Source organism: Carica papaya, chromosome 4 (genome assembly GCF_054855325.1).
Source record: "Carica papaya isolate Zhongbai chromosome 4, ASM5485532v1, whole genome shotgun sequence".
Classification (NCBI taxonomy): domain Eukaryota; kingdom Viridiplantae; phylum Streptophyta; class Magnoliopsida; order Brassicales; family Caricaceae; genus Carica; species Carica papaya.
This window is the reverse complement of record NC_142312.1, coordinates 25,598,719-25,623,838: the sequence shown is the minus strand read 5'-3', so window position 1 is coordinate 25,623,838 and position 25,120 is coordinate 25,598,719. Positions and strand designations below refer to the sequence as shown.

General features: G+C 32.7%; 2 protein-coding genes across 2 annotated transcripts; both read right to left on the bottom strand.

Moving 5' to 3' along the window:
• Positions 1–3,011: 3,011 nt before the first annotated feature.
• Positions 3,012–5,568, bottom strand: LOC110825427 (cytochrome P450 72C1-like). Its single transcript, XM_022055875.2, has 5 exons — positions 5,099–5,568; positions 4,646–4,863; positions 4,293–4,537; positions 3,738–4,116; positions 3,012–3,526 (listed from the first exon to the last, which is right to left on the bottom strand). Exons 1-5 carry the CDS (start codon positions 5,397–5,399, stop codon positions 3,092–3,094), a joined length of 1,578 nt encoding a protein of 525 aa, XP_021911567.1. The 5' UTR covers positions 5,400–5,568; the 3' UTR covers positions 3,012–3,091.
• A 7,793-nt stretch (positions 5,569–13,361) lies between these two features.
• On the bottom strand, positions 13,362–16,246 carry LOC110812505 (cytochrome P450 72C1-like). The gene is made up of 5 exons (XM_022039294.2): positions 15,785–16,246; positions 15,477–15,694; positions 15,142–15,386; positions 14,555–14,933; positions 13,362–14,014 (listed from the first exon to the last, which is right to left on the bottom strand). The coding sequence occupies exons 1-5, from the start codon at positions 16,056–16,058 to the stop codon at positions 13,586–13,588; spliced, it is 1,545 nt and encodes a 514-aa protein (XP_021894986.2). The 5' UTR covers positions 16,059–16,246; the 3' UTR covers positions 13,362–13,585.
• Between the last annotated feature and the right edge of the window lie 8,874 nt (positions 16,247–25,120).

The window sequence follows — 25,120 nt, the reverse complement described above, 5'->3', positions numbered from 1 at the left end:
TAATGACCCGAAAATTAAAGAAATGAATTTGTATTTTTAAATACGAAAGCAAACAATAATATTAGGGTTTACATTCTTTATACAATAAATTAGAATGCCCAATAGAAATACGAGAATGTCCCTACTACAGCGGCTCGTAAGGAGAAGCAAATAAATGATTTAAAACAATTAGATAAATATCCTAGGGGTTAACTTCTACTAGCTCTTGAAGGGGTTCGGGAGGTAAACTACTCACAACATTCTTACTGATCGAGATCTGGATCTTATTCCTCTTGATCTAAAATGTTTAATATAAGAGTGAGTTACACTAATCTAGTAAGAATATCATACTAATCACTGATATGAAAAATCAAAAGTTGGTAAAAATTACAAAAATAATTAATGGAGCCCTTAATTTAAGTAAATTCATTTATCATGAAGAAAATCGTTTATTCCATACTTATCGTCACGAGTTTTCCAAAAATGAACCTATGAAGACCAATATCCATACAACTTTTCAATTTCACGCATAAGTAAACAAGAAACAATAATTTTCTTTTTTTTTTACCTGTTTACTGGTATCCTTTGGGCCCCATAAGGATGTCTCCTTACGCGTGAACTCAATATCCAAAATTTTCAATTAATCGGTCGTCCCCATACCCCGTCCGATAATGGGTGCCATATATTTCATCGTCTTTATACTCCGTCTGGTATGAGGGTGAACCACATCTCCCAAACCCTTTCAGTATAGGACTTTCCAGTCCAGTTCGACTGAGGTAACGTTCATGATAAGGTTCTTTACGTACCGGCCTCGTCCGCCCTTTCATAGGATACTCAGTAAGTCTTTTACATAAAGATTCTCATCAACAAAAATAACCACCAAACGCATACCAACATCTCGTATCATATTCACAGATTAATTAAACGACATTTATACAAACAATACAATTTCATATTAATAACTAAGAAACGTACTCGTGGCATTTATTTCCAATCAGTCAATCGAATCAAGAAAATAACAGTAGTCAATAAACGAAAAAATAATTAAAAGTAATAATTAAAGCACATGACAGAATAATAATCAATTTAGGCACCATAGGAAAATGAATAGGCAACACAGACAAACTAGTGCAAATATAAACTGACCGGTTTCGACTCCACTAGTTATCTATAATTATTTTTAGGATTTTTTTTAATTTTTCACAAAACATATCATTATTCATTCTATTACCGTAACAGATAATAGAGTGAGGATTACTCGGATCAGTGTTTCGAAACGCTGTATTATCTACTGCATCTCCTAATAGGTCTCGAATTTTCTGAATTTTTCCTGCAAAAATAAAAATACTCGTTACGTACCTAAAATTACTCTAAAAAAATCTAAAATTGGTGTTGAATATCTTTTTCAGCCAATTTTAGGGTTCTAACATGGTAGCACCGGCTCCGCCGCCCACGACGCTGGTTTTAGCTGTTTTGGCCATTTTTACACGTATCTCTGCAGAAAAATATGTTAGGAGACCTTAGTTGGCCAGAAAATCAAAACAACCAAACTTACCGGTGGGGAAAGGGGTTCTCCGAGTCTGATAGCTCCATCGGTTCACCTTTGCGGCTAGAGTTTCTTCTTCGGCTAACCTACACAGAAAAGGACGGTGAACACAATGGTAAAAAAAATTATGTAAATGGAGAAACGGAAAAGGGGTCATCGGAAAGGGTTTAGGGTTTTGGCTACGGTAGTTCTGTCGGGCTCTGTCCGGAATTTTTGGTTCACCCGCCATCCATTTTATTCCGATATGGCCATAGGGAGGCTCGAAATTGAATTCCGAGCATGGAGGTAAAAATTTTACTTTTTTTGACAGTCGGTGGTGGCTCTGGTACGGTGACAATCAGAGATCAACCTCCTTCTTCGACGTTTGGTTCTTCTTCTTCGACAAGGGCTGGGTGGCTAGGGTTAGGTTCCCCTACGACGTGATGTTTAAATACCTATACCGTATCGATCTGGACTGTCCGTTCGGGGACACATAGAACGAGGAGGGTCGTTCGATGATTTTTCATTTAGGTTGATTGCGTGAACGAATCAGAAATTTTCATTGCGATCAATCTCGTTTGTTCGATTGCGTTTAAAAAAGAAATGCATCTGGGTGATTCACGTGCGCGGGATACGATCTGGGCCGTCAGATCAACCAGGCACGCGGTCGCCGCGTGGCCTCTCGCATGGAACCGATGTTAGCCCACTTGCCATATGACGTGCTCTAGTTCGCTCGAGTTGCTGAATGGGTCGTCTCACGTGACCAAATTTTTTATTTTACGATTTAGCTTTATGTTTTTAATTTTTTTTTAAAAAACACTCTCTATATTCAAAAATTCACTCATTTTTTTAAAATTATTTTTAATTTTGTCCCTTATCTATTTTTTTAAAAAAAATTAACAAAAATAAATAAAATTCCTCATTAATATATTCTTTTTAAATAAAAAAATTCATTCCGGGACGATTTTCAGATATAGGTATTACACTTAGGGTAGTTGAGGAAGTTCTTTCATTTGATAGAGATGATTGTAGGTCATGCTTATGTTAAGAGTGATGCCCAAGAACTTTTGAGGTTCTCTTACAAAATAAGTTGGTAAAAATTTTGTTTTTTGAATAGATAATGCGCTTGATGTATGTCATGTGACTAAATCTAAAATTATATTCAACCAAAATAACTTTGTAGACATAATATAATAAGAGGTTTTGTTTTTGTTTTGATATCATTCATAACAATTTAAGAGTTTAAGAAATATTAATCCAACAAATTTTTTGATATAAACTATTAATTCTTAAATGTTTAAGTTTAAATTATTAGTAATATATTATTTGATTTTTTTTATAAAATTCAATAATTATATATATATTTTTAAAAAAATACATTGAATGACAACTAATGCTAACAAAATTCTTTAATAAGAAATATTCTAATATATTTATTTCATTATATATCACATACACATACTCAATATTTAACTTCTTACATATCACGGGATAGACGTAAACAAAAAATAAAAAACATAAATGCTATTCTCACAATTATATGTTTGAACTTTAAGGCTGCAATTAAGAAAGTTGCATAAACTTGGACTAGTCTACACTTATCTTATGCAGAAGTACATGAGCACCATGTTGAGGTTGAAGAGTGATAGAAGGGTATGGAGCATGAGAATATGATGGAGAAACCTCACACCAAAAACGTTGCAGAATCATTGACATTGTCAGTTTAGCCTGCAACATTCCAAAATTCTGTCCAATACAAGTTCTTGGACCTCCACTAAAGGGGAAATGAGAAAGTTGGCCCTTGGTTGCTTTGGAGACTCCTTCACCAAATCTCTCTGGCTTGAACTCGTTCACATCATCTCCCCACAGATCACAATCATGTTGAACCAACATTATCGGCAACATGATAATCAGTCCTGGAGGTAACGTCAATTTTCCCAACTTTGTCTCCTCATAAACCATTCTAAGGAGGAAGACTGCAGGGGGATATAGTCTACATGCCTCATGAAGAATCATCGTTACCTACATAAAATGAAAAAGGGTTATGATTGAGACAATCAATTTAGTCTTCGCGCAATCAGTATTAGAATCTAAATAATTAATTATATCATATACCATCTACTTAAATAATTGATCAAACTGATTTTTTTGAAAATTAAGTTGACAGAAAATATCAAAATCAATTATTTACGTTATAACTATTAGATCTTAGAGAATGAAATTAAGTACTAACAATTTTTAAGCGGTTTAAGCCTTCAAAATCTGGATTCTTATTGCCAAAAACTTGCAAAACCTCTTCTCTTGCTTTGGTTTGCCAATCTTGGTGCATGCTCAACAGAACCATCGTCCATGTTAGCAAGACGGAGGTTGCATTTTCCCCAGCCAAGTAGAAAGCCTTGCATTCATCAATAAGCTCAGCTTGTGTCATTCCAGCTTTCTTTCCATGTTCTCTAATTTGTTTTGAATTCAATTCCATATAAGAACCCAGTAAGTCGTTAAAAGTTTCTCCTCTCTCCATTAGCTTCTCTCTTTTGTTAATGATCGCTTTAAACGAAGTTATCATTTCCTTCTCAGTTTCGTTCAACCTCCTATTATTTTTTGTGGGAATGTATCTGAAAATGAATCATATGTCTATGTTTATATACAATCTTAAGCTATATACATGCGTCACCATATATATATATATATGTACATATGAACTCAGAAGTTATTTTGAAAAATATATACGTACCCAGAAGAAAATTAAGAATGAAATGTGAAAAATTTAGGAAAGGTGAATCTAATGTACCTGGCTCCAGGGATTAAAAGAGATTTGAGGGCCTGGAGTCCAAGATCAACTTGTTCTTTTTGGAGAAGGAATATCTTTCTACCTTCTTCATGGTAGCTTCCAAAAGCTGCTCGAGCAAGCATTTTGCAAGATAAATCATGAAAACAAGCCCACATATCCACCTCCAATGACCCTTTTGCTGAGGCCATAGCTTCCCATTCTTTCAACATCTCCTCACAACTCGCTTCAAAAGCTGGTAGCATAAGCTATAATATACACATATATACATAAACTTACACACACCAAAAAAAAAAAGAAAGACACAGGTTACTTATACATATACACATATGTGAAAAATAACAAACCATAAGTACCTTCAGCTTGTCAACACGGTAAGCTGGGTTGAGAAGACTTCTGTGTTTTGCCCACTGGTCACCCTCGTGTACAACAAGTCCACTCGCCAGAGTTGCAGGCAGGGATGTCAGTCGTGGCTTCTCGAACTCATTAAATCTGTTCAAAACTTCCTTAATCATTTCTGGGTCCATCAAAATCAAAACCGGCCATGGTCCTTTCCACATAAATGAATTCTTTCCTGCATGCATACACATAAAATTATATATAATATAACTATAGTGGAACTAATGAAAAACTTCTATTGTTTTTTTGTGAAGAAAATTGAAAGATGATTACTTACCATTTTATCAAGAAAGATATACCTAAAAAATATTTTGTAATGATTATAATAGTTGTAATACTTTTTTTATATTTTATTTTTACTTTATTATAATTGATGCATGTTTATTACTTAATTATGAATATTAGTTTACCGTAATTGGTAATAACGTCGAGTTCAAAAGGTAGGACACGGGAGACAATGTCATGAGAGAGGGAATCCATGGGTTTGCTCTGGGCTTTCTTGTTCATCATGTTGGTTTTTTTGATATCTCCAATAAGCAGCTTATAGGGAGTTCCGTTTATTCCTTGTCCTCTTAAACACTTTTCCAGCTTCTTCGGCTTCAACCAGCCCCAGTTTATAACTTTCCATACCATCCAAATGCATGCCATCATACCTGCAATCAAACCCATTCTCCAAACTTCTATTTCCATCTCCATCATCTTCATCTTCATCTTTGTTATAAATTTCTGGTGATTGATGATCTGCACGCACCAGATCAAAACCGAATAAAAAAAAAAGAAAGAAAGAAAGGAAGGAAGAGAGAAAGAAAGGAAGGATTAACTTAAACTCAAATGAAGTTGAAGGAAGTTTAGGAGGAGAGGTTGTAAATTATAGAATAGAAGATGTAAGCACTTACAGATATGTATATATATATAAAATATTACATATCGGTATTAATTTATGGGCTATATGTTACAACTGTACTTCAATTAATTGTTTGCTCATTAGCTTGCTTAATCAAATTTATAAAATTTATATATTCAATTAAAGAATTGGAAGAATCCACCACCTTGATATTATATATTATACCTGTTTATACATATATATGTAATTATATATTCTGGCCTTGTATTATTAAGTTTTGGTTTGAGTCCACAACGATTACAACAATGTTTTTTAATATAGTTTAGTGTCCGTCGTTTGTATAATATTTAATTTATATTTTTGTAAAATTAATAATTTAAATTTTAGGTTCCATTTTTTACTTCAACTTTCTCACCTTGTTTAAAAATAAATTTAGGGTTTGACTATATATTCTCATTAGTTGAGTGGGTAAGAACATATATGTGTGTGTATATATATATATATATATATATATATATATATATATATATATAGAGAGAGAGAGAGAGAGAGAGAGAGAGAAGATCAAGAGTGGATCTGTAATGATAATTAAATATATAGTAAAGAAGAAGAAGAGTATTTTTTATTAACCCTTGAAGTAATTTTTAATTCAAGTATAATCTGAAATTTAAATTTTATTTAAATTGTTTTTCACTTTTAAATATCATATTTTTTTAAAAAATAATTATGCGGTTATAACTTTCAAAAATATTGATAGAATAACTCTTATGCATCTCTCTCCTTATAAAATTAATTCTATTTAATTTTTTTTCCTTCTTTTTCTACTTTTTTTTTTATGGAAGATATTTAAAAATACAAGTTATATTTGCATTAAGAGTTACTACAAAGAATAAAAAATATTATTTTTTTTTCAAAAAATACAAATATTGCTTTTAGGATATAGATATATATAGATATATATCCCATGTACATATATGTATATTTTTATAATTAACATGAGAAAGAAGAGTGTGCACGATAACATATTATCTAAATAAATAAGTAAAAATATATAATTTTTATTAATTTATTATTTTTTTAGAAATAATAGTAGTAATTATACTAAAAAGCATAGAATTTTTATGTAATTTATCTAAATATAAAACATAAATTAAATGGTATAAGTACTAATAAAGTATCTTCTTACTTTTAAAAAAAAAAGTAAAAAAAAAAATTAAATAAATGATATGAAATACTTAATTTAGGTATAATTATAAATAGATATCCTATTTTCTTGAGAATATAATAATTTAACTCTTTTATTATTTATCTATTTAATAATCTTTAAAATAAAGGCACGTATAAAAATCCAATTTTTTCACCAAGTTTAAGTACTTTCTTGACTTTTCGTTTTCATTATTTGATTTATTATAATAAATATATGAATATTTTAATAATATAATGCGTATTAATTATATGTAAACGGACTGCATTTAATGCAATTAAATGCGTTTGACTCTAGGACCAGGAGAAAATTAATTCTTTTTCTATTTTAAGAATTTTAGTTGAATTAGTAAAAATAAATGTATGTATGTATGTATGTATGTATATGAGAGCGAAATAAAATTAATGACATTGAAATCCCTAATAATTAATTCCCACGCAAACCATGTTCCCATATGACTTTTCGCAGTCTTGAGGTTACTTGTATTAAATTAAATATTATATATATATATATATATATATATATATACACACACACACACTGTATACCAATTTCCTATTATCAAAATCATAATGTTTCTTCGTGATTCCCATTGGGTTGACTAACTAAGCCCATGGTTTTTACTTACTCAACCGTAGTTCTAATTAAATATCAATATATATATATTTAAACAATAACCAGAATTGACACTATAATAATTATTTATTTATTTATTTTTATAATCTGAAAATATATTTTACTAAATTAATGTATTAATTATCTATTTACATATTTTAATTATCAAAATAAAATTTGAATATAATTATATTTTTATGTAATTTATTTGTGTTAATCATAAATTTTAAACTCGTAGCTCCTAATTAGATATTTTTTTTTTCACATCTTATTTATTTGATAGATTATTGTCATAAGTTAAGTTATCATAATTTTTTAAATATTTTTATTATAAATTTATTTGCTTCCGTATAATTTTATATAATTAAAAAAATTATATTCAGAGAAGTAAAAGACTAATTCAAACAATTATAAACATACACTTTGACTCTTGATTGGTGTTTTTTTTTTTTTTTTTCGTTCAGCAATTTTGTTTTTATTGCAGACTTATATGGGAATATTTACATACATACGTACATATATATAAAGACGGCAAAAAGTTCTGAAACTCATCCACAAGCTGTTTTTCTATTGACCAAGGAAAAAAATTAAGTTAGATTTGATCATGTCTAGTTATTTTTTCTTAAGGGAAGATGAGTTAGGTTTAGGTACTTTTAACTCTGAAAATCCTAACTCGATCTATTATTCATATTTTTTTGATTTGATATCTATAATATATTTATATGAATGTAATCCATTTTGGATTGAGTTTTTTTTAACTAAAATTAATTTATGAAATCCGATCTCAACTCAAAAAAGGATTCTTAGTTTTATAAATTAAAACCATATTAAATTTAAGTTTTAAGAGATCAAACTCAAATCTGAACTTTTGATATCCAAACTATGATTGTTTATATTTGGCACTGTACAAAACTATGTAAAAGCCCATATCACAAACTTTCAACTTTATTGAATTCCAACCATGCAAATCCATTGTTTGGTATGATAATAATTCCTGCAGTAGGTATCATATATATATTATTTGGTTACAAAAAGAGGTAAAAACTTAAAAAAAAAAAAAAAACTAAGGGCTTCTCAAACACATTCTGAGCCAATAAACTTTTATGATATCGTTTATGATAAACTGTTAGAGATCACCTGCCACATGAGCATATAGATAAAGATTAAACTGCAACGAGAAGTAAAAATTTGTCAACCAGTCAGTGCCATTTATTTCCTCCGAGATATGCATATTGAACTTTGATACGAAAATCCTTCAAGAAGAAGTACTTGATATCACAGACGAGAGCAGCATGAACATTAATATAGTAATCATCCTCAGTAAACAAATGCACAGCTAGAGAAATATCCATATCAAGAATAATGTTGCGGTATCCAGCATTCCATGCGAGTTCGAGACCATCTATGTAGTAATTGAATATTTGGATTAAAAATTTCTTGTATTTATATATATGTATATGGTAATAATAATAATATATAAACATAATTGTATGGTTGGGGAGAGGAGGAAACTGTGTCGTTTGAAGAAGAGGGAGTGGATGGCTGGGATGAGATGGGATGGACGGGCAGGATAAGAGGTAGGTGGAATATAAATAGGAAAAGAAAAAGAAAAGAAAGAAAGAAAAAAAAAAGAAAAACAGAGAGGAGGAGACGAGGAAGAAAAGGTTTGAGAGAGAGAGAAGCCAGAGCGAGAAGGAACGAGAAGAGATAGCAGGAGAAGGAAGACGGTGACGGCGTGAGCTACGAAAGTGCAGAAAAAAAAGATGGAGACTGGAGGTACGGTAAAATTTAAGTTTCAAGCATAGGATGAGGATGAAATGTGGAGTTGTGACCGTAGGTTTTGAGGAAATATATGAACCGCTTAGGAAATGGAGTAGGAAACTAGGATAGATGGAATATGAGAGTTGAAAAAGACAGTAAATCCATGGAAATGTGGATTTGAACTGTGAGTAGAGGAAAATGGAGGAAGTCGCGGGAGGAGAGATTAAGAAGTGCAGTGAGTGAGTGAGTTACCATTAGAGGGAGGAATACGGTTATTAAAAAGGTGCAAGGGATTTGTAGGGAGGTTAGGTGATTTGGAGTGACTGGGGACGGGCAGAACGCGCACGGATTGAAGCTGAGGTAAACGAAGGGGAGGTAAGAGAGGTATAGAAAGAGGAACAGTTAGAGGCTGAATGAGTATAGGAGGGTAGTAGAGGAGGAGCTGGAAGAGGAAGATAGGGAGAGGTAGTGTGCTGTGAGATATTGATACCGCAAGGAGAAAAATGATGGGAAGCCGAAACAAACGAAGAGAAGGGAATGAAGGGATGGAGAGTGGATTGGGTACTAACAGGGAGTGTAGGCATGTAGGGGTGGAGTGTGAGTATTTTAGAAATTAGGGAGCAGGAAAGTTAGGCCTGTAGTGGTTGTGTGTGTGTGGGATTGGAATAGCAGTGTATTGGTGTAAATGTGTTGTGTGTGGGTGTGCGTTGCATGTGAATGTATGTTGGTGTAGTTGCTGTAAATTTAGGAATTGTATAGGTGAGCACTAGGTCAAGGGGTGTAGTGGTGTATATGTGCTAAGTGTGAGTGTGTGTTGTATGGGGAGGTGTATATAGGTTCTGTACATATGTTAAAGAATTGGAGAATTTTAGGACAATGTTGTTGGTGTAAGAACAGTTTAGATTAGAATACCCGTAGTGGGGATTAAGTATGCGAGTTTACTGGGCATCTTGAGTAGGAACGGGGTGAAATTGTTTTTAAGGTGGTTGAGCAGGGGGACGCCGATATTGGTTGTCGCTATCTAGAAAGAGTAAATCGATCGACGATAGTGGTGATATTTGGGGGTCTCCGACGGGTAAAGTGTTGAGTCGCCGATGTTGGTGATGGAAGAAAATAGTACTGGTGTGTGTGAGTGGCCAATTAGGGGTCGAGTGATAGAAGGGTAAATGATGGTCGCCGATACTGGTGACGGATGAGAATAACTGTGTGGTTGAGTGGCCTAGTCAGGACCGAGGGGGTGATATCGAGGGACGATCACACCTAGTATGAGTAACGATTAAATACTGGGAATACGTATTAATACTGTAGGGTTAAAGAGTAGTAAGAAAGTATGACTTAGGCAACGGAAAGGGAAAACATATAAAAATGGAGTTTTAATTTGGTTTGTATGTTATACTTGTAACTTAATTTTTACTGTACTGAGTTATATGTACTCACTCTTTATTATTTACAGATGAAATAGGGATGAAGTCAGGATCAGAGTTTCCGGTTTCTGAACCTAGCATATAGAGGAAACAGAGCAGGGATTTCTACCGGTAGAATTGGGAGCTTAAATAGTTAGTAGTAATGTAGATTGTATGTCCACTGAGGATGTATGAATTTGTGCATCACTGTAATTATGCATTTATGGTTGAAGGTTTCTATATGACATTGAGTAATAGGTTGTGATAGTTTCTTTTCTGTGTGTGCGACTGATTTGGAATGAGATTCTAGTATTCGGCTGATTGAACTGTTTGAGACTACGCCGCTAGAAAAAAAAAAAAAATTGAGTGTTACAATCTAAGACCTCCCAAAGTTCAACTTGCAACACAAAGCAGCCACTAATTTTCCTACTAAAACTTCCCAAGTACCCTCCATCCTCGTCTCTAATTAGGCCATCACATTAGGAAAGATTCATGTTAGCACGATGGGTTCTATCAGTGTTCATTTTAACCCAACCCGAGGGGGGTGTCTGCCATCTAATAAGCTCTCGAAATCTTCGAGTAATATCTGGAAAAACAAATTTATTTATAGTGTTAGTCATAAAAGTATAATTAATCATAAGAAAAATTTTCTCAACTAGATCATCAACACTACTAACAATCCCCTGGAAAGTAAAATTATTCATGTGATTCCAAAGTTTCTAACATGTTAGACCAAAAATCACACTCCAATCTTGGAAATTCTCTCACCAAGACCAACTATTTTTGAGATTCATTATGAACCAATCATTCATAGTATCCCTGAAAAAGGATATTTGAGTTTCTTAAGGAATGATTTTCGACCAAAGTAGCCTTGCTTTACTGCACCCCCGGAGAACATGATCAACATCGTCAATAGTATCGTCATACATGTAACTCGTATTAGATGTCATATGTTACTGGTGCCTCTCTCAATTTGTCAAAAGCTTTTCTTTCACTAGTAACTAAAGGAAAGTACACACACACACACACACTAAGCTCTTGGCCTATGCCAAATGACATTTCAATTCTTATCTTTCGGGTTCCAATGATCACTCTATAGAAGAGCATAAGTAGAATTAACTGAGAACTCTTTTGAACTCGTCATGCCCCAATAGTAAAAGTCAAAAAGATTATCTTTATTAGGAATTTGCACTACTGCCATTTGGAGAAGAATACTCGTTGGTAACAAATGGTGGAGAGCACTCTAATTCTACTGGCCAGTCGGGGCAACAAAGTCAATAACACATTTTTGTAGCTCATGCTCGTCAATAGGCGTGTATACCAATAACTTAAGAGGTCCAACATCATCATTAATAGGAGTGTATACCAATAACCTAGGAGGTCCCGAGTCTAACATTTCTCCTTGAGCCAATGGACCATTTGCATTTAAAATATGTCCAAAGATGGTTAAGATTATGCCAAATGTAAGAGGCAGACTCATTCAAATTGTAATTCCACGACTATCCTTATTATTTATACTTATGAATGAAAACTTGAACCTATAAAAGATTAGGCTCAGAGAATATTGTAAAATCATATTTCATTAGAAATACTTTATTTTGATTACAAATTGAGCGAAGTCCACTTCCTTTAGCATCACAAGGTATGCACATTTCCTCCCAATTAACTAGGCTAATTTTCTTGTTGCCATTTACATTGCCCCAAACAAAACTCCTGACCACAACTTCAATTTTATCACATAAGACAATCTAGCTATATGTACATATATATAGTATATATATATTATATTTGTAAGCCAATCTAGCTAGATATTAATGCTTGTTAGAATCCAGAACTTGTTGTTATAATTATTTTCTATGTTCAATTTTTGTTGACCCGAATTTTCTCCTTTTTTCAGGTTAAACTCATTACATGGGAGCAATATCATATATGGTTAACAGCATTAACAACTTATTGATGTGTGAATAATGAATTGCAAGTAGCCATGTACTGGTTTCATCCCTCTGATTAGCATCAGTTTGTTATTGAGAGTATAACTAAATCTTTGTTAATTCTGGATCTTGCATGTTCCCACGGAGTCAGATAAAAGGAAGTTATGAATATATATTATACATATTGTTGGAATACTTAATTCATATTCTTTCTTTCAGAGTGAAGAGTGGAGGGCAAAGGAAGAAGAAAAATAAAAAAGAAAAAACGGCAATAAAAAAATATGTATACATTCATTCATATATACATATATGTGGCGGCAAGATTGCTGCCTTATATACATGGCAAGGCGGCAATCTTGCGGTCTTATATTATATATATGTATGTGGTGGCAACCATGAGGACCAACTCATGGTTGCCCATAAATATGGCCTCTGGGCAAGTAAGATATTATTTGTGGGGAAGAAGGAGAATTCAGGTTAAGTGATTAGTTTTAAGAAGTTGACCATAACGAGTTTGGAGTATAAAATTTTGTTTAAGTATTATAAATTTATCTTTTCTTAATTAATAAAATTTTTGAATATTTATTTTACCATCAATATTTTTGATAATTATAATAAACTTAAATTGCTAATATATATGAATAATATGTTGGAGAGACAACTAAAACCCAAGAGTCTTCCATTTCCCACAAAAATAAGATGCAAGTTAAAAGGATAAATATGGTACGTGCATAATTTTATTTTATATTGTATTATAATAAACTAAGGTTAGGCTCTGATAAAAATCAAAACAGAAGAACAATTGTCTTTCTCGATTATAACCTATACATAAACATGTTTTCACGAAAGGAATCATTTAGAATATTGTAATTATAAAAGAATTTCTTTCTCGAATCCCCCCCCCCCTCCCCCCGGACTCTTTCTCGATTTTCTTTCTCTCTCTTTTAGATCCGAGTCATGGACCAGGCTAATGACATCATCCACAAGTATTGACTAGTAATTACCACTCAGAAATTGATTCATTCCACCGTTTCAGGATTCATAGCTGCATATACGTATATTGAGCATCACAAATAAACGCATTGTTGAGCATCAAGCAGATACTGTCTTCACCCAGCTTGCTTTTTTATCTCCTTACTTCAAACTCTTTTATGTAAAACTATATGAGCTCCAGATTGGGGTTGAAGAGTAACAGAGGGGTATGGAGCATGAGAATACGATGGAGAAAGTTCAAACCAGAAGCGTTGAAGGATGATGGACAAAGAAAATTTAGCCTGTAACATTCCAAAATTCTTGCCAATGCAAGTTCTAGGACCCCAACTAAAGGGAAAATATGAAACTTGACCCTTGGTTGCTTCTGCTACTCCTGAAGAGAATCTTTCAGGTTTGAACTCATTAACATCATCACCCCAAAGATCTTGATCATGTTGAACCATTGTTATGGGTAGCCTGATCATCACCCCTCCTGGGAGTTTCCATTTTCCTAATCTTGTTTCTTGGTAAATCATTCTGTAAGTTTCCACTGCAGGAGGATATAGTCTAGAAACCTCATGAAGAATCATAGTCACCTGCAACAAGCAAATATATTCAGATCATCTTCTGTAAGTATGGATATTCATGTAAAATTTAAAAATTGTATATACCGAGAAGTATTTGACGGAAAGGTTGATAGTATTAAGGTATTGAAAAGATAAAAATTTTACTATTATTCTTAGAGTAGCAGGTGTATATATATGCAATCATTATTGCCAAGAGTAATAATAATGGAGTAAAAATTGAGGTTTCATCTTGGGTACAAAATCAAACTAATAATTAAATGAAACTAAACTAATAATTAAATAAGAATCTGTTTACTAATCAACCATGATTAGTAAATATTATATTTGGGATTGCGACTAATGCAGAATGTTGACTAATTAACTTTGATTGAGCCAAATTATGTGGGATTGGAGTTAATAATCTATTAGGTACATTTCTTTATCTAAAACAATTGTGAGTTTAAGTTTTATTATATTTCGTTCTATATTTTTATTAAATTTAGTGTATATATGTTATCTAATTAATGAAATATATGTATTAAAAAAAAGAAAATAAGATATGTAACTCACAATTTTGAGGCGGCTGAGCCCATCAAAATCTGGTTTCTTGTTGCCAAAAACCTGCAAAACCTCCTCTCTTGCTTTGGTTTGCCAATCTTGATGCATGCTCAACAAAACCATTGTCCATGTTACCAGCACAGAACTTGCATTCTCCCCAGCCAAGTAGAAAGCTTTGCACTCATCAATAAGCTCAGGTACCGTGAGTCCAGCCGTCTTTCCATTTTCTTCGATTTCTTTCGAGTTCAATGTCATGTAGAAACCCAGTAAGTCATCGAAGGTCTCTCCTCTCTTCATTTCCTTTTCTCTCTTCTCAATGATGTCTTTAAGCATTGCTGACATCTCTTTTTCTGTTTGTTTCAATCTTCTATTGAACTTGGTTGGTAAGTACCTATACACAAAATATCATTTTCCCTTCAATGTTAGTTAAGGAACGTGTAACTCTCTTGTATCATCGTTAGTATGTTATGTTATGAGTGATGTATGTGTATACTAATTAATTACAAAATGTATATTACCAAGAAAAGGTTAAGAAACTGGTAGCTTAAGACAAATTAAAGAAGAAAAAACTAAGTCTCTGATACATATAATATAGTTACCTGGATCCTGGGATGTAAAGTGATTTCATAGCTAAAAGTGAAAGCTCAACTTGTTCTTGTTGGAGAATGAATATCTTTTTGCCTTCTTGATAGCCATTGCCAAATGCTGCTCGAGCAATCATGTCAGAGAATAAGTCATGACAATAAGTCCATATATCAACTTCCATCGATCCTTTTTCTGAGATTACAACCTCCCATTCTCTAATCATCTCATTACAACTTTCCTCGAAAGCAGGTAACATAAGCTACAATATAATTAAATAAAATGATAAAAAAGACAGAATACAAAAAAGCAAGTATTATATATATATGTATATAAAGAAAGTATAAATTACCTTTAATTTATCAAAACGATAAGCTGGGTCCAAAAGACTTCTATGTTTAGTCCATTTCTGACCCTCGTGTCGAACAAGTCCACTCACCAGAGCTTCAGTTTGAGATATCAGTTTTGGCTTAGGGAAGTCATAGACTCTATTCAGAATTTCTTTAATCATGTCTGGATCCATGAGATTTATCACCGGATATGGACCTATCCAAGTAAACGAATTCTTACCTGCATGCATGTTAGTAATTTTTATATATTTATACATATGTTGTAAACTAATTACATAAAGAATATATATATATATATATGTATATATACCGTAGTTTCTCATAACGTGGTGTTGAAAGGGTAAGACACGCGGGACAATATCATGGGAAAGCTGCATGGGTTTGGACTGTGCTGTTTTGTTCATTAAATTGTCGTGTTTGATGTCTCCGATGAGCAGCTTGTATGGTTTCCCGTTAAGTCCTTGTTGTCTCAAGTACCTTTCGAGTTTCTTGGGTTTCAACCAAACCCAGTTTATAGCTTTCCATGTCCATATCGCGATACAAATCAAAATCACCATGGCTGCAATTGAAGCTTCTGTTTCCATTGTATTCAACTCTGTTCTCTTTCTTTTTCGTTTTCTGTGCAGGAAGAGTTCAGATGAGAGGAAGAAGAAAATGAAGGAGAAGTCATATGAGATATTATTTTACAAACGCTTGATCCAATCAACAATCTAATTTATTTAATTGTAGGTGTAGTAGTTTTACTTTCAGCCCGTCTAGTCTATTGCATATGCAGGCTATATTTATATTAAATTTTTGTGTGAAGAAACGTGTCTACTTAAATCAATAATCAACTATTTATTAAAGTTTCTATTTACCAATCATCTGTTAATAAAAATAGCAGTCAGATTGTGTTTTTTTAAAGTATTTTTTAAAAATTTTATTTATAGTTTATACATAAGTTATTTTAATTAATAAAAATGTACAATTTTTTTTACTATAAATTTTTCAATCAAATCACTGTTGAAGCTTGTTTTATCCTACAAGAAAAAACTTGTTTTTTTAATATACCACACGATTCATGCTAACTTGACTTGTATTTTTATTTATTTATTTTTTTAAATGTTATGAGATCCTTCATATCTCATAATAATATTGTAATAATGTAATTAGGTCATTAAATAAAATACACGAGGAAAATCATCTGCTAGCTAGGAAGATTTTATTGGTATACATATATTATGTTATGTAATTAATAATGTTCAATCGTTGACTTTTAGTTTTTTTGTTACTATATAGACCTACACTCTAACCTTTAACATCTCATCGAAATTAAAAAAGTATGTATTCACTAACTTTGTGATAAAAGATTAACTTATTTATTATGTTTTGATCCTTTCATCAATTCCTTATGTAAAGGTGTAGAACTTAAAAGATAATAAAGTTATAAATTAAATGCGGAAGCAAAATAATAGAATTTATGATTTACATTCCTTACACAATAATTTAGAATGCTCAATAGGGGTACGAGAATGTCCATTCTAAAAAAATAAATAAAAATCAAAGAAATAAATAAAAGAAAAATAACTAAACATTTTAGAACGACCATCACTAGCTTCTTAAAGGAGTTCGAGTGGTGAATTTATTCACAAACCTCTTGTTGATCGGGATCTGAGTCTTGATCATCTTGATCTGAAATAATTAACGAAATGGTGAGCTACACTAATCTAGTAAGAATATCACACTACTCACCGATACAGAAACTGAAGGTTGGTAAAAATCATAAAAACAACCAATGAAGCTCTTGATTTAAGTAAATTTATTTATTATAAAGAAAAATATTTATTGCATATATTTACCGTTGCGAAATTTTCATAATCGACCTATAAAGATAATAACTCAAATAACATTTTAATATCATTTTCGAGTAAGTAATAACAACTATTTTTCCTTTTTATTTGTCTATTCGTATCCTTAGGGGCCCATAAGGATGTCCCACTACGCATGAACCAATATCCAACATTATCAACTAATCGGCCGTCCTCATACCCCGTCCGGTATAAGTGTCAAAAATACTATCTCTCACTACCCCGTCTGGTATGAGATTGAATCTGGCAGTCCTCATACCCTGTCCGGTATAAGTGCTAAAAATATCTTTCCTTGATATCTTATCCGGTATGAGGCAACGTTCACAATAGGGTTCCCTATGTACCCGGTTCATCCACTATCTCTCAAGATATTTAGTAAGACTATTATTCATTAATTCACATGATCAAATAATTTTTCGTTTGCATATTAATTTTCAATTTCACAAATCAACCGTAAATCATGCAAGATAAGCAATATATATATTAAAGAAGCACAACTAAATCATTTAACCATTCTAGTATATCATAATGTATTTAATGCTGTAAATTCATCAATAAATTAAATATAACAAATAAATAACTAATTGGTTCCGGCTCCATTAGTAACCTGTAATTATTCTCAAAAAATTTTAAATTACACAAAATACCATATTATCGATTATCAAGCTTCAATTCCATTAACAGAGAATAAGGTGAGGGATTCTAACTGGAATCGGTATCCGAAATACCGAATTTTCTACTGCGCCTACTGGCAGTTCCTAAATTTCTTGAATTTTTCTGCGGAGATTAAAACATGTTTCACGTGCCTAAAAATATCTCAAAAACCAAAATTGGTGAAAAAAATATTTTTTGGCCGATTTCGGAATTCCAACACAGCGACATCGCCATGCTCCAGCGACAGCACCACCATCCACCGCAATGATTTGCCTCGGCCTGGCCGTTTTTGGTTAGTTTTTCCCAATTTCAGTCGGTTTTATATTCATCTCTGCCAGAAAACACGTTGGAGGGTCTCAGTTGGTAAAAAAAAGTAGAAAAATAAAAACCTACTGGTGGTGGAATTTTTTGGTGTAGCGGCTCCGACGACTCACCTTCGCGCCTAGGTATTTTTCTTTAGTCAACCTGTAGAAAACATAATGATAAATACAATAGTGGAAAAATTGCATGAAACAGAAAACAGAAATGGGCTCATAAGAGGCAGTTGCAGATTTTACCCGCGGCGGCGGTGCGAGGCTTTACCTGCGGTTTCTGGCTCACCCACCATTCTTTTTGCTCCGATTTGACCATGAGGGTGCTCGAAATCAAATTCCAAGCGGATAGAAAAATTTTTGAGCAGTCGGAGCTGGCTCCGGCGCGGTGGTCGTCAGCCGACGACTGGTTATTTTTCTCCGACAAGAGGCTGGTAGCTAGGGTTTAGGTTTAGTGTGATACGAGATATTTATATCCGCCTCGCGTTAATCTGAATCGTTCATCGCGTTTGATCTCGACCATCCGATCGCACCTGAGAAGGGAACGGATCCATGGACCATCTACGTGTGTGGGAACACTTTTGGACCATCGACCGCGGGGCATGCAGATCGCCAAAGTGGCCTCCTGCGTGGCATCAAGTCAATAAACCTTGCCACGTGGCACGCTCCGATTCGTCGGGGCTGCTGACTGGACAGTCCAACGTGGTAAAAATTTTTTTAATTATATTTTGACCTCCAGCTTCTGATTTTTTTCAGAAACACCCCCGAACCCAAAATTTTACCTTTTTTCTCAAAATTATTTTTAATTTCAATCTCAACCTATTTTTTCCGTAATTCCACATTAGATTAAAAATTATTAATTTCAGAAATAGGTTTTATACATTTTTTTATGTTGAAATTAATTTCGGGCCAAATTACGAACCCGGATATTACACCTTATCCAAAGCTTCTAAGCAATAAGATTTTTTTTTTCATAGTACTTTTTTCAGATATTACTTAAATCATATTCTATTGTTGTTGTAACAACCCAAACTCCTATGTTGGTAGGTACGAACGTTAGCATAATATTTTCAATTAGCAGAACATATAAATATTAAATATGCAGTGGAACTACACTTTAATATACATTTTTTGTGACAATATAATTATTTATTTACATATAATTGAGACATCTAAATTAATTTATAAACTTAAAATAGAAACTAATAAGGTTTTTTTCATCATTTTCTATTAATATTGAACTTGTTTCTCTTCTCTTCTGACTTGGATGGAGGTGAATTGGGGTGAGTTTCACGAGCTCGTAAGAAAAAAGATTCTATAACGGAGACTTATGTACATACATTAACGCAATATATAATATATAATAATTTTTATCATAAAAAAATATCAAACAAGCATCACAATCAAAATACATAATAAAACAAATCATCACACAAAATATATTTTAATTCTCACTCTTATAACCTAATTCTTGTTCTCCTTTCAAATCACACTCATGGATTCACAGATTTCTTAAATCAAAACGGATTTACTCACACACACATATCACTTAACTCGAATTTATAATTTCATATTATTTATTTTTTTAAAGCTTAATTAGGTTACCATCGCACGATGCTGTTTATATCATCGTCGAGGAGAGGCAAAATGGATCCTCCATCGCATGGATAGCACACACACATAAATTTCACAATGGCCACAACATGTATGTTTACTAGGTGACCCACACTCACAAATACCTATCCACGTCTGGATTAGGCTTCAAACTCTATCCATGTGCAAGTTCACAAAGCCCGCTGAACTTCAGCCACACAGACACCCTCTCCTCCTCGATTCAGACTAAACAAGTAGGTATCCAAGGTCCTTATACTTTACACTCTTTCCAAATCTCTCTTATTTTTAATTCACTTATTTCCTATTTAAGATCTTAATTTCTATACATAATTAAATACAAACACATAGATAATACACGATATCATCATGCACATTAGAACCATACATTTTTCAAACCACGTTCTAAGTCATCATGTACCAGATCACACAGCAAGCACAGGATACTCAGATTTCTCGCGCAACTGTACTAGATCACATAACAAGTACAATGCGTCATATGTCTATACCAGATCACATAACCAGTGTAGTGTACCCAATTTCACACGTACACACACTAGTTATATATTTTACATACATACATATGTACACATATTTTAATACACACACATATATTATAATACAGACATATACCATCACTACATGTCTCACATAGAATATATATTTATATTCACACGCACACAATTTGTATCGATACATATGCACATTTATACTTAAACACGTACACATAATTTCACACAACATACCATATATATATTTATTCACGAATTTGCTCTTATAAGTTCTGTTCTTGTTAGTTATGTTTTTATCAATTCATATCTCATTCATTATATATTTTTATATATACACACACACATGCGTAACAACGTTGATATATATACACTATATAAATACACACAAATACAAATTAGATATACTAATTATATTCATATTATATCACACATCTATTTAAACATTCACACATAATGCACTATACATATACACGTTTATATAAATATATAATTTATATCTCCGTACAGAATACACATAATTCTTACCTATAGTGTGATCAGAAAAGCTTTGGGGATCCTTTCTATCTCGATCTACGGTCTTCTCGAAAATTCAAATACCATTTGGATAATTTTTTCGTTTATAATAGAAAACACATATATTAATTATGGATAATTTTGTAAACTATATTACGCGAAATTAGGAATGAATTTTACTTTTAGACATGCGGTCCCGGTCGCTAGCGCCACCAGGTGCCATCACACATGTGTCACCGAAAATGCCAGGTGTTGATGATCGAATCAGCGCACATTGTCGCATGCGGCGCACCAACATCATATTTGGTCGCCACCATTTCATTTTTTTTCTTAATTTAATTTAATTTTTTTTCTTTCATTTCATTTTTTTTCTTTTATTCCTTTTTTTCTCTTTTTCGCTTTTTTTGTCCTTTTTTTTCTTTTCTTATTCCTTTGTTCTTCCTTCTTCTTCTTCTTCTTTTTTTTTCTTTCTTCTTCCTTTTTCCTTTATTATTCTTCTTCTTTTTTCTTTTTCTTCTCTCTCTCTCTTTCTCTTCTTTTCTCTCTCTAACCAATAGTGATTTCTCTCGTTTTTCTTTTTCTTTTGGTTGTGGTGTTGCGCAACACCGCGTTACCCTTCTCTCTCAACCGTCAAAGCTGCTCAACCCTTTCTCTCCTCTCACTGTCGCGTCTCTCTCTCTTCACACTTTCCTCTCTTTCTTCTTTTTTTCTTTTTTTTTCTATGTTCGTTCATTACATATATATATACATATATATTTTTGCTGCTTGGTTTGTTCTCCTTATCTCTATATTCTTTTTCTTTTTTTTTAATTATATATACATACATATATACGTATAATATATTTGCCATAGTTTGCTTGTGCTTCCAGAGGTGTACACTGGGTCCTTTTTTTTATCTTGGTTTTTTTCATTATAATTATTTTTTTTTTCTACCCAACTGATGCCCAGCTGGATATTACAATCTTCTCCCTTAAAACAATTTGGTCGTCTAAATTGTTCGTCAAGGAATTGGAATCACTAATCTCCCTATTTAGGGAAATTTTTATTTGTTACTTGGAGAAATTCCTCTCATGGGCGAATCTCCTCTCCTCCTAAGAAATTTAATCTTTTAAATTTTCATTTGCGAGAACTTGAAATAACCATTCATGTATTCTATTGACATTTTTATCAACATATTGGAGTGATTATGACATATTATTTAACGAAATCGTTTTAGGTTGTGATATCATTCATTTCATTTCTTTTCTAATTCTTATATGTAAAAGTACGTTTGTTTAAAAGAGTGTCTTTGATGTCTAATTGTTTTTATGTTTTCCTTAGTATAAAGGAGCTAATTTTTAAAATTTATCGTGGTAATGATTCTGTGATCAGAAAACATCTTTAGGGACTTTGTTTTCTCTCTCTTTGGAATTTAATTTCATAAGGAATGTTATTTAGGAACGAGTCCAATCAAGTGGGGATGTTCAATATTTCCATTGGGTGAAAATATATTTGGTGAAATTGTACTCACATTTTTCTCAATTTTACTTCATTGGATTAGTTTCTAAGGCGTGTTTCTCTATTTGCGAGTTTAAATGGAATGGTACTTTATTCAGATTGTCTTAAAAATAGTTAGTATAGTTAAAAAATATTATTTTCTCTAAGCTATATCAATCCTTAAGTTTCAAGTGTCTAATTTAATTCATTGGTTTTCTAACTGTTAACAATTATAATGTAACTAGTTGAAATGAGCTTAGAGAGTTATAGAATTGATGATTATTTTTAGGGCTGATTAGGAATTCTTTTAGTAGCATATTTAATTATTAGTTTTGCTGCAAGTAGTTACGTTTAGTTCTAATTCTCGCAAGTATCCTACATGTTCTCAAGAATTCTATGACTCCTCTTAAGTATGGTCTTAAGATACGAGTCACTGTTTTCTTATATAATCCATTTACTCTTTTTGTTTAAAGAGAAAAGTCAGCTAAGTGTCGTGATCGTAGTTTATCACGCTTCCGCTGCGCTACTTTGATGAGTAACATATTGAAAATTTTCTAGTAGTTGGGTGTGAGGACAACTCTTACGACTATACCCATCACTTATGAAATTTTTCTAAGAGTACTAGAATTCTTAGAAATGATAATTCTAATTAGATGTTGTTTAATTTTAATTCCTAAAATGACAGTTTATTTCTTAATGATCATATTATTTGTTTCCCTAGGATTCAGAACCACTACTAAAGTCTATAAACGGAGTTGGAAAAGAATTTTAGAACAGTGAGGATATTTGTTTTCCCTAGAGGGATACAATGGGAATTCTTAGAAAAATTTAAATTGCCATTTGGCTTTTATCAGGTTTAGAATTTGTTACGTGGAGTATCTCTATTTGAGAGTTTCTCTCATTTGGATAATTTCTTCATATTGGAAAATTTTCTCACTCAAGGAATTTTCTTTCCACCTAAGGGATTTTTCTTATTTAAAGAATGTTGCTCTCATTCGGGAAACCTTCCCTCTAGGATTTTTTTTTCAATTGAATCCCAAATTTGCTTGAAAGTATCTTTGCATAAGATGGTCTCCAAGATCGAACAATCAATAGCCTAAAATAAGTAATTCTTTGCTTTGAGGTCCTTCAACTTCAAACCCTCAATTTTTGTTTTCTGCATATCAGACACAGTTGTTCCAATTGTTGGTTTTGGAACCCCTTCCAAAACGACTTGCCAGTACTCTTTATATATGAGGAAATTTTCTATCAATATACGCCAATAATCATAGTGACCATCGAAGCGAGAAATTATAGGTTGTACAAAATTGTCAGATGCCATTGACAATAATAATTTCAGCAAAAGAAAAGCTACTGCTTTTCTTGTACGAACCAAAAACTTGTGGCTCTAATACCACTATTGACAGAAAGTAAACTTAAAAGTTTATCTAAAAGTGATAGTAAATGAGCCTATAAATAGACATTACAATCAGTAAACAACTAACTTATAATTCCTATAAAATATGAAACAATAATCCCACTAACATAAACTAGAATGCTAAAACTTAAGAATTATCAAAGCAATAATCATAAAAACTGTAAAAATAAAATATCTTCAACAAATAACTAAGTTACCGTTAACACGATCAACTAAAAAAGTAAGGATAAGAAAGGAAGCCTCTGGTTTAGGAACAAATAGCGATGAAGAGGCATAATCTGTAGGTGATGAAGAAATGGGTGAGGCAAAAGACAGGGAGATTGCTGTTATCGAAGAAGAGGATTGTGCGGAAGCAGAAAGAGACGGAATGTAGAACAATGGTATCTGGAGTTGTGAAAGAGTCTCATTTCGAAAAAAACTTACAAACACTAAGCATTCCAAGAAAAAAATAAAATAACTTGAGATTAAGGATGATGACATGGTTATCAATTTGGAAAATGATCTCCCTACAATTTTATTCCTTGATAGAGTTCATAACTACATTTCTCAATCCATGAAGAACCGTGTGATTATATGATTCTTGAGCACAGCCATTAGTTATTGTGCCTACTTGGCCGCCTCTAGAATCTTTGGAGACCAACAGGAACCTTCCAACTCATTGGTATGAACAATGACTAAGCGAAATTCACTGACCCTAATGATTTTATGCATACCCTCACAAGGGGTCCATGAGTTATCTACGAACACTACCTAACAGTGCAACCATGGACATCGACTTTCTCCATCAACAACGATACGGTGACCTTTGTGGTAGCATGGGTGAGATTCCCTAGGCTTCCACTTATATGAGAATTTTCTCCCAGTCGAAACATTGGCTCCTAATGGGAAAGTATTTCTTAGTCCTAAAAAATTTTCTCTCAGTTGGGAGATTTTTCCCCCCCTTAGGAACTAATTTCTTGTCTTAAAGGAAATTAAATGATTTTTTTCTAAGAGTTTGGCTGCTGTCATTTGACTCTACGGGGTCAATAGGTCAATAAAAGGTTAAGGCTCTGATAGTTTTCCTTAACACCTATGAAGTTCGACGACGGTGGTTGGTTTAGTATCATCGTCTGTTAACTTCATGGTGAACCCTTAATTGGTTGAGTGCTAAGTTTGCATGAAAATAACCTATGTGGTTCCTATCACTAGGTTTGTGGGATAATGTTCTCCTATTTTCTTTTTGAAAAAATTTTCGCAGAAAGTCTAAAGCATTTCTTCAGAGTCATTCTCCTAAATTCTGTTGGTCCTACGCTTCCTAAGGTTTTT

Bases quoted from the DNA above. Each gene is read 5' to 3' on its own strand.
- LOC110825427 (XM_022055875.2), bottom strand. From the start codon at position 5,399: ATGAAGATGAAGATGATGGAGATGGAAATAGAAGTTTGGAGAATGGGT. The intron at 4,117-4,292 runs GTACATTAGATT...ATTCATTTTCAG, and splicing joins CTTTTAATCCCTGGAGCCAG to ATACATTCCCACAAAAAATA. The intron at 3,527-3,737 runs GTTAGTACTTAA...CATTTTATGTAG, and splicing joins GCTTAAACCGCTTAAAAATT to GTAACGATGATTCTTCATGA.
- LOC110812505 (XM_022039294.2), bottom strand. From the start codon at position 16,058: ATGGAAACAGAAGCTTCAATTGCAGCCATGGTGATTTTGATTTGTATC. The intron at 15,695-15,784 runs GTATATATACAT...ACATGCATGCAG, and splicing joins CCACGTTATGAGAAACTACG to GTAAGAATTCGTTTACTTGG. The intron at 14,015-14,554 runs GTGAGTTACATA...TGCTTGTTGCAG, and splicing joins GGCTCAGCCGCCTCAAAATT to GTGACTATGATTCTTCATGA.